Genomic DNA, 12980 nt, shown 5'->3' with positions numbered 1-12980 from the left:
TTCGCCGATAGTTACCTCGCGACATTTTATAGAATCGACAGTGATTTTGAACGACGACCTTTATACGTAAACTTTGTAAAATATTCAGTAATATAGATACAATGCAATTCTGTTTTATTAACTTTATAGATTCAAGAAATAATAATTTCCCACACTATTATTATTAATCGGTAGAGGATTAAAAGCAATATTAATGAAATCATATCGTGGTAACTTTTAATAAAATTATAACTACGCAATAATCAAATAATATACTTCGTGTAATTCCAAAATACCGATAAAATACGCCATGTGTTGCAACAAATAATGATTCAATATTTCTATTAAATTATTGTGGAAATACGAGAAAATTATTGTTTAGCGATTCGTATAACACAAATGTTTACAGATATGTATTTATTCGCAAATTTGAACGTTGGGAATATGTTATATCATCAAATAAAATCTGTTTGTAAAATAAACCATAACGCACAGCAACATAAATTTGTAATTCCATAATTTCAACGGAAATTTTCATCATTATCGTTTATAAAATTAAATTAATGTTGGAAAAGTTTGTTTTGCATGTTCTAAAAGGATTGCAGGAAAGAAAATAAATGCGTTCCAGTGAATAAATGCGCTTAATTGATGGGAAAATTACACCGTCGCACCCTTTGATCGAGATTTGTATCTTGTAACATATCTTTCTATTCAAATAGAGAACCGTTAATTACAGATTTTAAACATTTTGGATTAAATAAAATTATCCATGAAAAAAAAGAGAAAAACTAAGGTGTCCATATAAAGTTTTTATCAAGTACCAAGTCACGTTTCGAAAGAAATAAAGATAATATACGTTTAAAATGTAATTTTTATGTTACTTGCGAACAAAAGAGAAAATTCTGTTTAATTATTCATGAAACACAAAAACAATCTACGTAGGTGAAACACCGCGAGGTGTACATTTCGTTGTTAGCTATGCAAATTGGTGACACAAACATGAATATGCAAATCGTAATACGCGCCACGCACAGAATATTTTTGCGTGCAAAATTCGGGTAAAACAGCGAGTAGCAAAAGTCATCGAAAAATGCGCGGGATAACGAGCGATTGCATATATCCAGCTGCGTCATTACGGGCCGCGTTGTACCTTGTCAACGGTCTAACAACCTCCGGTCCTGTTTTCCGACCTTTCGTCGAAATGGTTTTAGACGTGGAACACGCGTACAACGTTTCTTGCACCGATGATGACTGGCAGCTGCGGTAGGATTCTCAAGGATCCGCTGCTCCTCTTTTGCTTTCTTTTTTAACGGCCGACCCTCTTAACCTTAAACCCTTTTGGCGAATACGCGCCGTAAAGAGCGAAGGCAAGGAGACGAAGGGCAAGAGAGAGAGAGAGAGAAAGAGAAAGAGAGAGAGAGAGAGAGAGCCTTTAATGAAACTTTAGTTAAAGCGGATGGAAAATTAGCGGTCGGAGCATGCAAGAGGCGAGATTAATCGCCGACGTATTTAATATTCGCATCGTTAGAACATGCAAAGGAGTACTGGCTGTGCTGAAGCATTTATATATGTAACTTTTGCTTTATAATCGCCTCAATATATATATAATATTTCGTTTATATTAACTTATTATGATACGAATAAGAGATACGAATAAAACAATTTTAATGTACTTTCATATTACGTATTAGTTGAATTTAATAATATATCCTAATCTCTCCGCGCAGAGAACGGTCAAAATCCAATTTCCTGAGGTTCCCAAATCACAATTGCGCTCGTGAAAATTTTATAGTCGTCATACATTCGCGACGCGGAATAACTTCCGGCAATGTTGGAGAACATAACTCACAGCACGACGAATTCAAATATCTGGTGGTAAAAATCGGCGCTCGTGGCGAGCGAGCCACGGCCGGCCGTGTTAAAACGTCGCTCCATTATTCCGGCGAGCCCGGTGACTTTTACGAGCGCAGCACGAGCGGTCGTTGCCAGTTATCGCGGCGTTACATCGCGGAGTTACGTCGCCGTAACGATTGTTGCAAGATGATTGCGGCGCGGTTGTATTCGGCGTTTTACTGATCGCAATGAGATCCGGCGATTGAGACGTTAATTAGCGAAAGATGCGCACGCCGTTTCTCGATCCGCGCGCTACGGGATTCCCGACGGGGCTAATTAACTCGCCGCGCCGCGGCGAGTATCTCCGCGCCAGTAAAAACCGTCGCGGATTAATCACGACGTGCTATATCTACGACGCCGTCGTTATCGTCGTCGTCGTCGTCGTCGTCGTCGTCGACGATGCCGTCGTAGAAGTCCTACGACGACCGGCCGATACGGACCTCACCTAAGGCGGCTTATTTGCGAGCGGGTTGGTGACTTTTCTTTGCATATCGCGGGTAATCTGGTCGAGGGGTCTGGTCTCTCTGGCTTTCGGAATGGGGCGATTCTCGATTCGCGCTATCAGTCACTCTCGGTGTAATCGTGACGCGCGCCGCACCCGCGATTATGACGTCTGGTAAATTACGTATTATGGTGCATGATATGATCCTATTTATGGCAACGATAATACACCTGCGCGTTTCTACACGCTGGAATATACGCGATTAGAAAAAGAAAAGAAAAGAGAAGAAAAGAGCGAGAGAAGAGGGGAGAAAGAGAAAGAACTGTTAAATATGACTTAGGATAACTGCGAATAATATAGCTGCTTTGAAAAAGAATGAGCCGGCTATAATGAATTGTGATTTTAACTCTGATTTAGAAGCGAAATAAAGAAGCTCTATGATGAAGAGAACTTGATATAACAGAGTACAATGCTAACGAAGAGTTAAACAATACTCAACTGATTCAATGTAGCAATAGCCAACTTTGCTAATTGGTATTGGCTAAATGTAAATCCTGCGTATTCGTTTGACATAATAATATGGTAACATTAATTAGCATTAATAATAGGAATGCAATCATTTCAGTTTCATGAAAAACGTCATAATTACGCATTGCGTTATCACGTAGGCTTTTAGGCTTCGTCTAAACAATGCATTCGTTAGTGATATCTATTTCTACTTTTGTGCCTAAATTTACTTATTCTTGCTTTCCTTGGCACAGATGTTGACAAAAATTACTATTGTTAACTATGTGTTGCATGACGACATTACGGTAAATTACTGTTATCATTATCGACAGAAGATTGTTGGAATTACTCCGTTTAGCTATCTGCTAAAATAAGCGGTTTTTTTCTAGCATCTAAATATTACGTAAATAAGGAATTTCCCGAAGAGGCCACCGATATCGATGTTCGCCTCTCTAAGCTGCAGTGCTAATGTGTTAATGATATCAAATTGCAATCGCACGCATAATTGAGCTGCGCTAGATAATTCGATTTGTGCCGCAAAATTCGATTTCGTGTTGCATCTTCATCAGACAAATGTGATGTAAATGGAAATTCTGATCTATAAATAAGATTGAGATTGAATATATTAAGATGTCAAAATAGTAGAATTCAAAATATATTGAAATAATTGTATTGTTCGGATAATACAAATAAATTCGAATAAGAAATTGTTGCTTCATATAATATTAAGAAATTGTTGATCCAACAATAATAATAAAAATTTTAAAATATTTAAATTTAAAAAATGACAATACTTTTGCTAATATAACACAATTTTAATTAAAAATTTCAAAAAAGTCTTATTTTATCTTCAACCTTTTTTTAATATCAATAAGTTAAAAATTTTTCCTACTCTTGTTGCTCTTCTATCCGATAATTCTCTTCTATCTCTTCAGAGATGTAATATATCATAATGCATCATATCCGAAGTCTGCTAGCTGCGATAACGCGAAATCCAGGCCATAATTACGTAATTAGGTTGGCAATATAAAAAAAAATGGGATCATCGCGGGTTTCTGATTAATATATAAAATGTTGATGTCACCGTATCGATTTAGTCGGTGTATCAAGAGTAACCTTTCGTCGAGGATGAATTTACGACGGAATTGAGTAAAAACAAGATTAGTGTAAGATATTACGACACGAGTGCAAACATAGTACTTTTATCTGCCGTGATAAAATCTGCGAGAACGAGATCCTAATTTATTGTTCAACTGACGAGCATGTTATTTTTTCGCGGTGTGTTGTATCTTCAAGCACGACGGTGCGGCGGTGTAAACATACGTGCAGTATCACCGCAATCACAACTACGGTAATAAACTGTTGTACGTTATTAGGATGCATTATTTGCGGTTGCTATTTCATTTGAAATACTATATGTATATCTGCATGATGGATATAGGGATTGTTCAATAATGTGGTTGTTTCAATCAAAGCCTGTCAAGTCTGACATTCTAAATCTAGAATTTTTTAAAACTCTGTGATGACAGAAACAATAGCTGTACTAACATCAGTTAGTGGATTTTTATATTATGTATTTATTCTATTTTATCTCTCTATTTAGTCTTTTAAGAAATACCAAGATGCAAAACCTCAGAAGCCTCAGACGGAAATCAGATTGCCTGAGAAATAAATTCTAATCCCGTTTCCCCGTAACAAACGCCGGCGCTAATTTCGCAATTACGTATTCGCTGTCTTAGTCCGTTTCCCGCAGGCGCGACCAGGAAGAGATCTTCATCTGCCAGTCGCGCGAATGGGACGACCTTAATCCCCAAACGTCACGTCAAACATTCTCTCCCGGCGCGGCGCGACGGGCGGGACTTAATTCCATAAAAGACAAACTCGCGTCGCGAGGAGAAATTCAATTTGTGTGCGAGTTTTGCATAACGAGTACACCGCGATGGACCACGTATATATAAGCCCGATAGTTTCTCATTAAGCCACACTGACCCAGAACCAGATCCCACAGCAGCGCGAGCACAATGGCACCATCGTCCGGGGGTAACCACCCCCTCGACTGCTCGACCGGTTCAATTGGATGTACGGTTTGCATACCGATAGTCTCGTGGGGACAATGCCGTGCGTAAATTTGTATACGCCTCAACACGTATATACGTGTTTTATGCTAGTGACGCAAGCAGTCGCTGTAGCAACTACATCGCTTTATAAAATTGATGCATGACATACAAAGAGAGAGGAAAAAATTCAATGCATTGTGAGTTTGGAGATTCCTTATTTTTCAAGAACTGTAGACAACTTTGAAAGCTTTCTCGAGCAATCGGCTTATACTGAACTACAATATGCAACTCGTGTTCGTCTCGACGTGCATTGATATCAAATCAAGAAAAAATTGTACAATAAATTTTCAAGTTGCAGATATTGCCGAAAGAAATTTCACGAAAATTTGCTGTTGAAAAGTCGCTTTGTCAGAATATCGTAAGTGTAGTTTCTTTTATGCGAACGTAAATTTGTAACCAAAAATATTTCATATGCAGCTGTCGCGCGTTGTTTGGTAGCCGAAATCGGTTACGACATTGAATGCATGCAAAATGCACATTGAACGTGCTCACACGTGTATCCCGTATGTATCGCGCTCTCCGCGAAAGCTCACCGGTGCCTCAATCCCTGACCTACATGGACGACGGAATCTCAAATGGTGGTTGATATACCCCCGGAGGATTTCAGAGCCCGGCTCAGCGCACTTACGCGACGCTTGCACTTGCACGAGGCTCGCACGACAAAAAGACATGCACAACGACGCTTCGTCGCCTCTTGCGTATAACTGAGATAAAAGTTTATTGGTCTTTCGAGAAAAATGTCGCCGGTCCGCATCCCGCTGCGCGCCTTACAGCTCAACATTTTCGCACGACGGTCGTGTCGGAAGAAATTGTTTCTCGTTACCTTTCGTGAGGCACCGCGAGAGCGTCGTGAGCTCAGGTGGAAATCGCAAAATGTCGCTCGTGATTTCACGGTGGAGGTACACGAGATTGGGAGAACGATATTCGCAGGAGGATAAAGTATCACGACGAAAATTCTGCTCCAGTTTTCTGTTATTTCTATTTATACGCATGTATAAGATTACATAAGTACACACCGCGATTAAAATGTCAATATTAATTAATAAACATTTTTTTAGAAATATGAATACATATAAATAATTTCTATTTTTAATAAATTTAAATAATTTCTATTTCATAACAATCTGGAAAAATTAATGTAAGCCACATTATCATAAAAAAAATCAAGCATGTCACTTTCTTTCTTAAAGTTGAATCTTGTTTAGTCTTATACATATAAGACCAAAACTAATTGCAATAATTTCTGCACCGTATCGCATTTTGCTTAATTTGATTAACAATAGGTACTTACCGTGATTTGCTGATTAGTCGGGCTAGGGCTAGGGCTGGGAGTGGAATTTGGCGTAGAGAGCTCTCCCGATGCCGGCGAGGGTGAATTTGTAGTGACACCGCCGACAGTTGGAAATGCCCTCGCTGGATCGGCTTGCCATTGTTTATGGATTTGCTGCGAGGTGTCTCGGAACCGCGCGCCCTAAAGCAAAAAGTGCATAATTTCTTATTAAATTTCTTGTCAGAAGACGTGAGACGAGATGAGACGTACGTTTTCCGAGTAATTAGGAACACACGTTAGTCGGTTTATTTTCAGATTAAGACATTGAACGTATTTCTCTGCAATTTTTTAAATAATAAAACATTTCGAACGTATTAGCCTAGAAATAATTCTTAAATATAAAAAAACGAATTAATCAGCTTATTACTTAAAATCTATTCATCGCGCTTCCTTCCGATTGTGAGCAAAGTGAATAACGACTCCCTCGCATGTAAACGCGCGTACCATTTTCACGGCAATTAATATGCATACGTCGTCTCGCCGGCGTGCCGCTGAACACTTGCATCCTTGAAGAACTAGATCGCCCGCATACACGTCATATCATCAGATGACACAGTTCGATTAGTCTCGGATATTTGCCTCTAGACAATTGTATCGAGTTCGATCGCTCCGCTCCGCCGATCCGACAAGTCTAATTAGAATAGCGAGCCAGCCTACACGAATGCCGTAAATAAGGTCACATTCCCTGCTAAATTTTACGTTAATACTGAAATACCGTTAGCTATCTAGTCTCATATCATCCCGTGAGTGTAAAGTATCAATCGAAAAGAGCTACACGTGTCAAAAATAATCATAAATGGAGACTTGAAACGGAAGTCGAGCTAAGTACCAACGAATTGAAACCTATGGTTAAGAAAATAGTGGCTAAAAAATAGTCATTAATTTAGTTCCCTCTCTTCGATATCATAGCACATGACAGTATTCTTTCTTTTATATGTATCGTGATATAATTTAATGTGCGTAACGTAATATATATGGGAAAGTATGTGTGTCAATCGTTTACTATGACGTGTATCCGCCGCAATTAATAATTTTATAGCGGCTGTCAAGATGACGAGTTGACGGCTGCCTGATGTAGAAGTTCGTAGACCCCTACGGCCGAACTACGCAAGATTGCGTGCGCGTGTGCAATCCTTCAAGAACAGCGTCGTTCGCGGATGCGATAATTGCGCTTATGCAACACCGCCTCACCGTAATAGCAATTAGCGCCGGGGGAGTATAATAGAGGCCGTATAAGCGGAATCTTTCGAGCGAGTGTGTTCCGAACGTGTGGCCCGCGCCTGCCAATCGACGCTGCCTTTTTAAGACCCCGAGAGACTGTGCGGGGCACGTCGGCGAATTGCGGGGAGTCAATCTAAAATTTTTCACCCATGTCAAATCGGCGCGCCCGATTGCCACGGTCTCGGAATTAATTTCGCGAGAAATGAGGCTAATTTACATCCGTTACGGCATTCCCCTTGCAATCGCGGCCACATTGTATATAATAATATCTCACGTCGCGTCGTGTAATCTCCCGCAGATTCCACGCCGCGATTAAAGGATGCATTTTTCGGGAGCTTCCTCTTACCGCGCGGTATTAAATCTACGGCCGCGTGCACGTGTCGGTCAAAGTGACACTCGCGGAATGGATTGGCAAAACACTGTTGGTGTTTGTACAGCCACGTATATGGTGGCTTGAAAATTCTCTCTTCGAACTTTTCGGGAAAATTTAATTTTTGAGAGCAAACATTTTCGACCGTACATAATATTCAAATATTTTCTTTGCAACCATTAGAGATTATATATTATGTACAGTACCGTAATTGACACTAAGTACAAAAATCATTTATTAGTAGAATTGAATGTAACGCATATATATTTTTAATATCAATTCTCTGAAAATACGACAACGCGAATGCACCGGAAATTGACGTTAAATGTAAATTTATTTTATTATGATAGAGCAGATTTTATGAAATTTTTGTTACGAGTGTAATGGCATCTTTTACATGGGAAAAGAGGTGTATGAAGAATTTATAACTTTCTCTACATAAAATTTATGTGAAAAGTAATAAAAATCAACATAAGGAAATTTATGTTTCACCCGATATGTGTTCCAGACTGAATCTCGATGCGCGAGGGACCAAATGGAGACGCTTTCGTGTGCGTCGATCGTACGAGCTCACATAAACGTGCACGATCGAGACTAACGGGCCGCGCTGTGATTTAGCCTCCGTCTTTCATGACGTTGCGCTGAGAGTGATCCAGCACGATCAAGATCGTCAGATACGTCCGTGGCATTCATGTGGCGATCCGGGCGATCTACGCGGAGGTCGACTACCGGATACGGTACAGCGGAACGCGTGCGGGACGCGATCGTTTTCATCGTAAACAAAGCGGTTTAAATAGCGCTTCAGTTAAATCGCGATTTATAGCGGATAAAGCGCAATGTTGCGAAACAAAACTCTCTTCCGACGCCCGCCGTTGTTCATAATGAATCGTATGGTTCGTATCATGACGTACAGAAAACTCAACTGTTTATGTCGTAGAATCATTTAGATTCATAAGATAATGTACCAGTGAAGTTTTCTCCGTCTGTAATTTAAAACGTTAATTAATTTCAGTTGCATTTTAAACGAAAGTGCTGGCCTATTTTATGATAATGTTAAAAAGTCACCAAATAATTTCAATTTGACGCTGTTCAATGCCAATAAATGCAAAATGAGTTTGCAATATCTCACAACAGAGAAAAAGCAGTATATCAATATAATTTATGAATCAAAATAAATTAATCTCGACAGATTCTGATTTTTCAAACTGATTAATTGCTTTAGCTATATATCATAGATTTAAACGTCATCAGAACATGATTATTTTTCTAAATTTAGTCTAAGGTCGATCTTACTTGTAGTAGTAATTATAATAACAATTTTTAACGCATCATCCACTGCTAGGAAAAGATCTTTCATTATCGGCGGACCGCCCTTTCTCCCTATATTCTGTTGAATTGCCTATCGCGATCGCTCGAGAAGATCGACTGTTATCTATCATGTAATCCCCACGCGAACACGCGCGGTCGGCTCGAGCACGCGGCGGAAATTGATTGCATCGCGGCGGTAATGCAACGCGGTGCAGTTCCGCTTTTTGTTCCCTCTGTTATCCGCGGAAGGGTTACCACGCGGCGCGGCGCAGCGACGTCATCTCGTTTGCGTGCGACGTCGTTCCCCCGCGAATTAAACGCTTCGCGAAATTTTTCAGGATCAAGTGTCCGTCAGAGCGTGAAAGCGAGCGCGCGCGAATTTCGCGGCGGTGTAGTACTTCGAGCGTGGCGTGCAACGTTATCCGAATACGACAACCGAGACAACACACGCCGCTTCTCTAGTTGAGGTTTTGCGGGTGCACCGGGAAGTTCTTGGAATTTCGCTGTAATTCGAAGCGTGCTGACAAGTGGGATCACGGCGGACCTCGCTGTCGTATTTCGCATTATTCGCCGAAAAAAATGATGCCGTTTCTAAACTTGTCGACGCCTGAATTAGCATTATCTCATCGGTAATTTGAAAACTTTCAATAGAATACTGTTCGTTTTAATTTAAATAATTTTCAGTAATATGAATTAAAAAGAGGAAAGTCAGAAAATCCAGACAAAAGTAAGGTATAAAACATGTATTATATTCAGAAGAGTATAGCTGGTACTCTCTCTCCTCCGTTTTCTCAAAAGCCACGTCATGACGCGTTCGTTATTCCCGCGTCATTAAAATGAAATACGCTTGACGTGCCGACGAAGTGTTGGCATGCCAATCGGCCTCGGTCTGTCTTCGAGCGACGATGCCGCGCGGGCTAATCGCGCGATCGCAAAAATCGCGGGGCGCGCGTCGAGGAGGAAGCGATTGCGCGCCGAATTGAAGTCCCTTCGATGCCGCGCGGCGCATCGCGCATCTCCTATCGAGCGATCTTACCGCGTACCTCGTCGAAGAGGTCGTCCAGTTCTTTCCGTGGTATCTTGGCCTTCATCCCGCGAGCATTCCTCGCGTCGGAGCTTCCCCGACGTCTCTTTATCTCGACGCTGCGCGGAAGAGACCGAACGAGAAGAAATGTTGATGGAGAGGAGGACCAGGAGAGCCCGTTTCCTTCAAATGTCACGAGCCAGACCCCTGTTCTCTCTCTTGTTTCTGCGGTTGATCTCGAAAGATGCTCTTTCTTAGACACATAAATAGTCGATGGCGCGCAAAGTGCGAGAGAAGGTCGCGCGATAATGGCCACGACGACGCGCGGCCGGTTCTGCACTCTTCATCGTCGGGAACGCCGTCGTTGCACCAACCGGTCCATCATTCATCGCCGCTGCTCAGTCTCCATTCGACTAAAGCGTGTGTGTTCGGAGCAGCTCATACGAAATTACACTGACACATGGCACGTCGCATCCGATTCTTCATTCGGGTTTTCATCAACATTTCTTTATCAAAAATTAATAATTGATATATTACGACCACAGAATTATGCACAATGTTTTAATGTTTTAATATTATTGTTATTAATTCATTATTATTATCAATTTATGATAATTTGAATTTATATTTAACCAGCATTCAATAAATTGAGAGAAAATTTGTTCGGTGGAAAATGTACGTGAAATATAAATATCTTTAAATATAAATAATTCATACGTAATATCTCGATAATTACTGATCGTCGATAATGTATTCGAAAGCTGGCAGCGCTTTTCGTGCCGACGATATTAAGTATGAAAATTTATTGGCCCATTCCGCAAAGCCGTAGTAATATTTTTCTTGCGTCCTGACTTCGACGTACAAATCCACGCCTCGAATTCGCGTGACTTCGTCGATAAACCGCGGAATCCTTTCAAGAACTTTGAAAACGACATCAATTCGTCACATGTTCGTTCGCAGCGCATTGACATATTTGATATTCGAAATAAAAGAAACCTTGAATACTATTTATATCCACCCACGATTCTTTCAGAGATAGAAAATTTCTCATTCAACAAAAAGATTAGTATCATATTAATCGACAAATTAGATTATTATTAAAGTTACTTCACTTAAAACATAAGCTTTTATTTATCGTGTTAAATTTAATTCAAAAAAATTAATAAGTTATATACTTTTAAATAATGCATTTCATAATCTTGATGCACAACGTCCATCGACTTATATAAATATTCTCTTTTGCTGAAACTATTGCCTTTAAATCGATAACATTCAAACTACTGAGGAGAACAAAAGTACAAAGGTTGAGCAAAAAAATACCTTCAAACTACAAATGGTTTTACGTGTTGGAGCACTTAGCGGGAAAGCTTCCATTTTCGTGTTCAAACCCTTTATTCTCGAAACCTAACTCGTTTTAACGTCCACACGCCGAATGACCAAGGGCTCATTGCTCTTTCTCTCCGTTCGGCACTTCCGTTCGCGGTGTATCGTGTTTCGTGCACGTACTGGATTTCGAGCCGTTGTAAGGATATCGATATATCGGATGCATAAAATGTGTACGGTTTCTCGGTGACAACGATAGAGAACAGCCACGGCGATGTTCTCACGACACACGGTGTCCGATCCTGGCCGATTACGATCTCTCGGTTTCTTTTCAGCGTGCCGCGAGGATTTCCGCGTGCCATTAATCTCGCGGGTTAATGTTAATGCGAAAATGTTCAGTCGACCGCCACGCCGGGTTCCCAGCAGTCGTCCCCCAGCAGATCGTTGGAGGGAGCTAATAAATGTTTCCCCGACTCCACGCACTATCGCGTAGACAAATGCGAGTTATGAATTACGCCAGTGATAATAATAATAATAGTAAAAGTCACCGCTTCCTGTGAGAATTCGCGATGCATTCTGCTCGCGTTCGTAACGGTATAATTGTGCTCCACAATTTCGCGTTTAAATTTCTTTATCCGCCGCACGCGAAATTCCAGTCGTAACATCAGACCGAATGACTGGAAGGATATTATATCGCTCGCGTTGAGCGCATTAAACCAACCATCCGCCTATCTTTCGTGGCGCGTAAATGACACCGCCCGCCCAATGCATTCGGAAGGATGCCATTTCTAGCTTTTAACAGGCATCGCGGCGAAATAATCTCTCCTAACTTTTCGTCCCGACTGGCGCATCTCATGCGCGAACGGTTATTAAACCATAACTATATGTTTACTCCGACGTAGTAAACACCTCCGGCGAAGCTATTCAAGTGACTTATCTGCATGGCTAATATTTGAGAGCCGTTGGCATCGCCAACGCGGAGATTTTTCACGAGATGACACGACCTCCGCATTTATCTGTCACCCGCGCGGCCTCGATTCGTTAGACAATCGAGAGGGAGTGAGCGTTAAAGGTTCCGGGCGTTCGGAGTTACCTTTAATATGTCGAGGGAGAGAGAGCGAGGACTTTCTGTTGTCGGCTTTCGAACGATCGACGACAGTGCGCTTTAAAGTAAGTACGTATACGGACGTGGTAGACCATCAGGCGAGGGAGAGCGAAGCCGGACGTCTCCTCTTCGCAGCATCGCTTCGGGGAGGATAAACGACCTGGCGCGCAAGATCGAGATTATACCGACAGCGAAACCTCGACATTTGTACGGCTCCGATTTAACAGAGGAACGCTCCCCTTTTTTCCACCGACCGACTGTATTGTAATCCCGGATATTCTCGATCGTGTGCAGTGAACTGCAAATAACTGCGTAAAAAATGTTATTCCTATACGTAACATTGGGGAAAGGAAATAGAAAT

General features: G+C 41.2%; 1 protein-coding gene across 9 annotated transcripts in view; it reads right to left on the bottom strand.

Moving 5' to 3' along the window:
* The window catches only part of By (focal adhesion protein tensin), a 172147-nt gene that overhangs the window by 63529 nt on the left and 95638 nt on the right, over positions 1 to 12980 (bottom strand). For 6 of the 9 annotated variants that reach the window (XM_071779724.1, XM_071779726.1, XM_071779730.1 and 3 more), the window contains one exon: positions 6230 to 6409. In XM_071779724.1, the coding sequence (XP_071635825.1) occupies positions 6230 to 6409 (180 nt within the window). Of the gene's footprint in view, positions 1 to 6229; positions 6410 to 10203; positions 10698 to 12980 lie in introns of all 9 variants that reach the window. The other 3 variants (XM_071779728.1, XM_071779729.1, XM_071779735.1) reach the window with 2 other exon arrangements.

The sequence above is a fragment of the Temnothorax longispinosus genome, chromosome 5, assembly GCF_030848805.1.
Source record: "Temnothorax longispinosus isolate EJ_2023e chromosome 5, Tlon_JGU_v1, whole genome shotgun sequence".
Lineage (NCBI taxonomy): Eukaryota > Metazoa > Arthropoda > Insecta > Hymenoptera > Formicidae > Temnothorax > Temnothorax longispinosus.
This window is presented reverse-complemented; position numbering and strand designations above follow the sequence as displayed.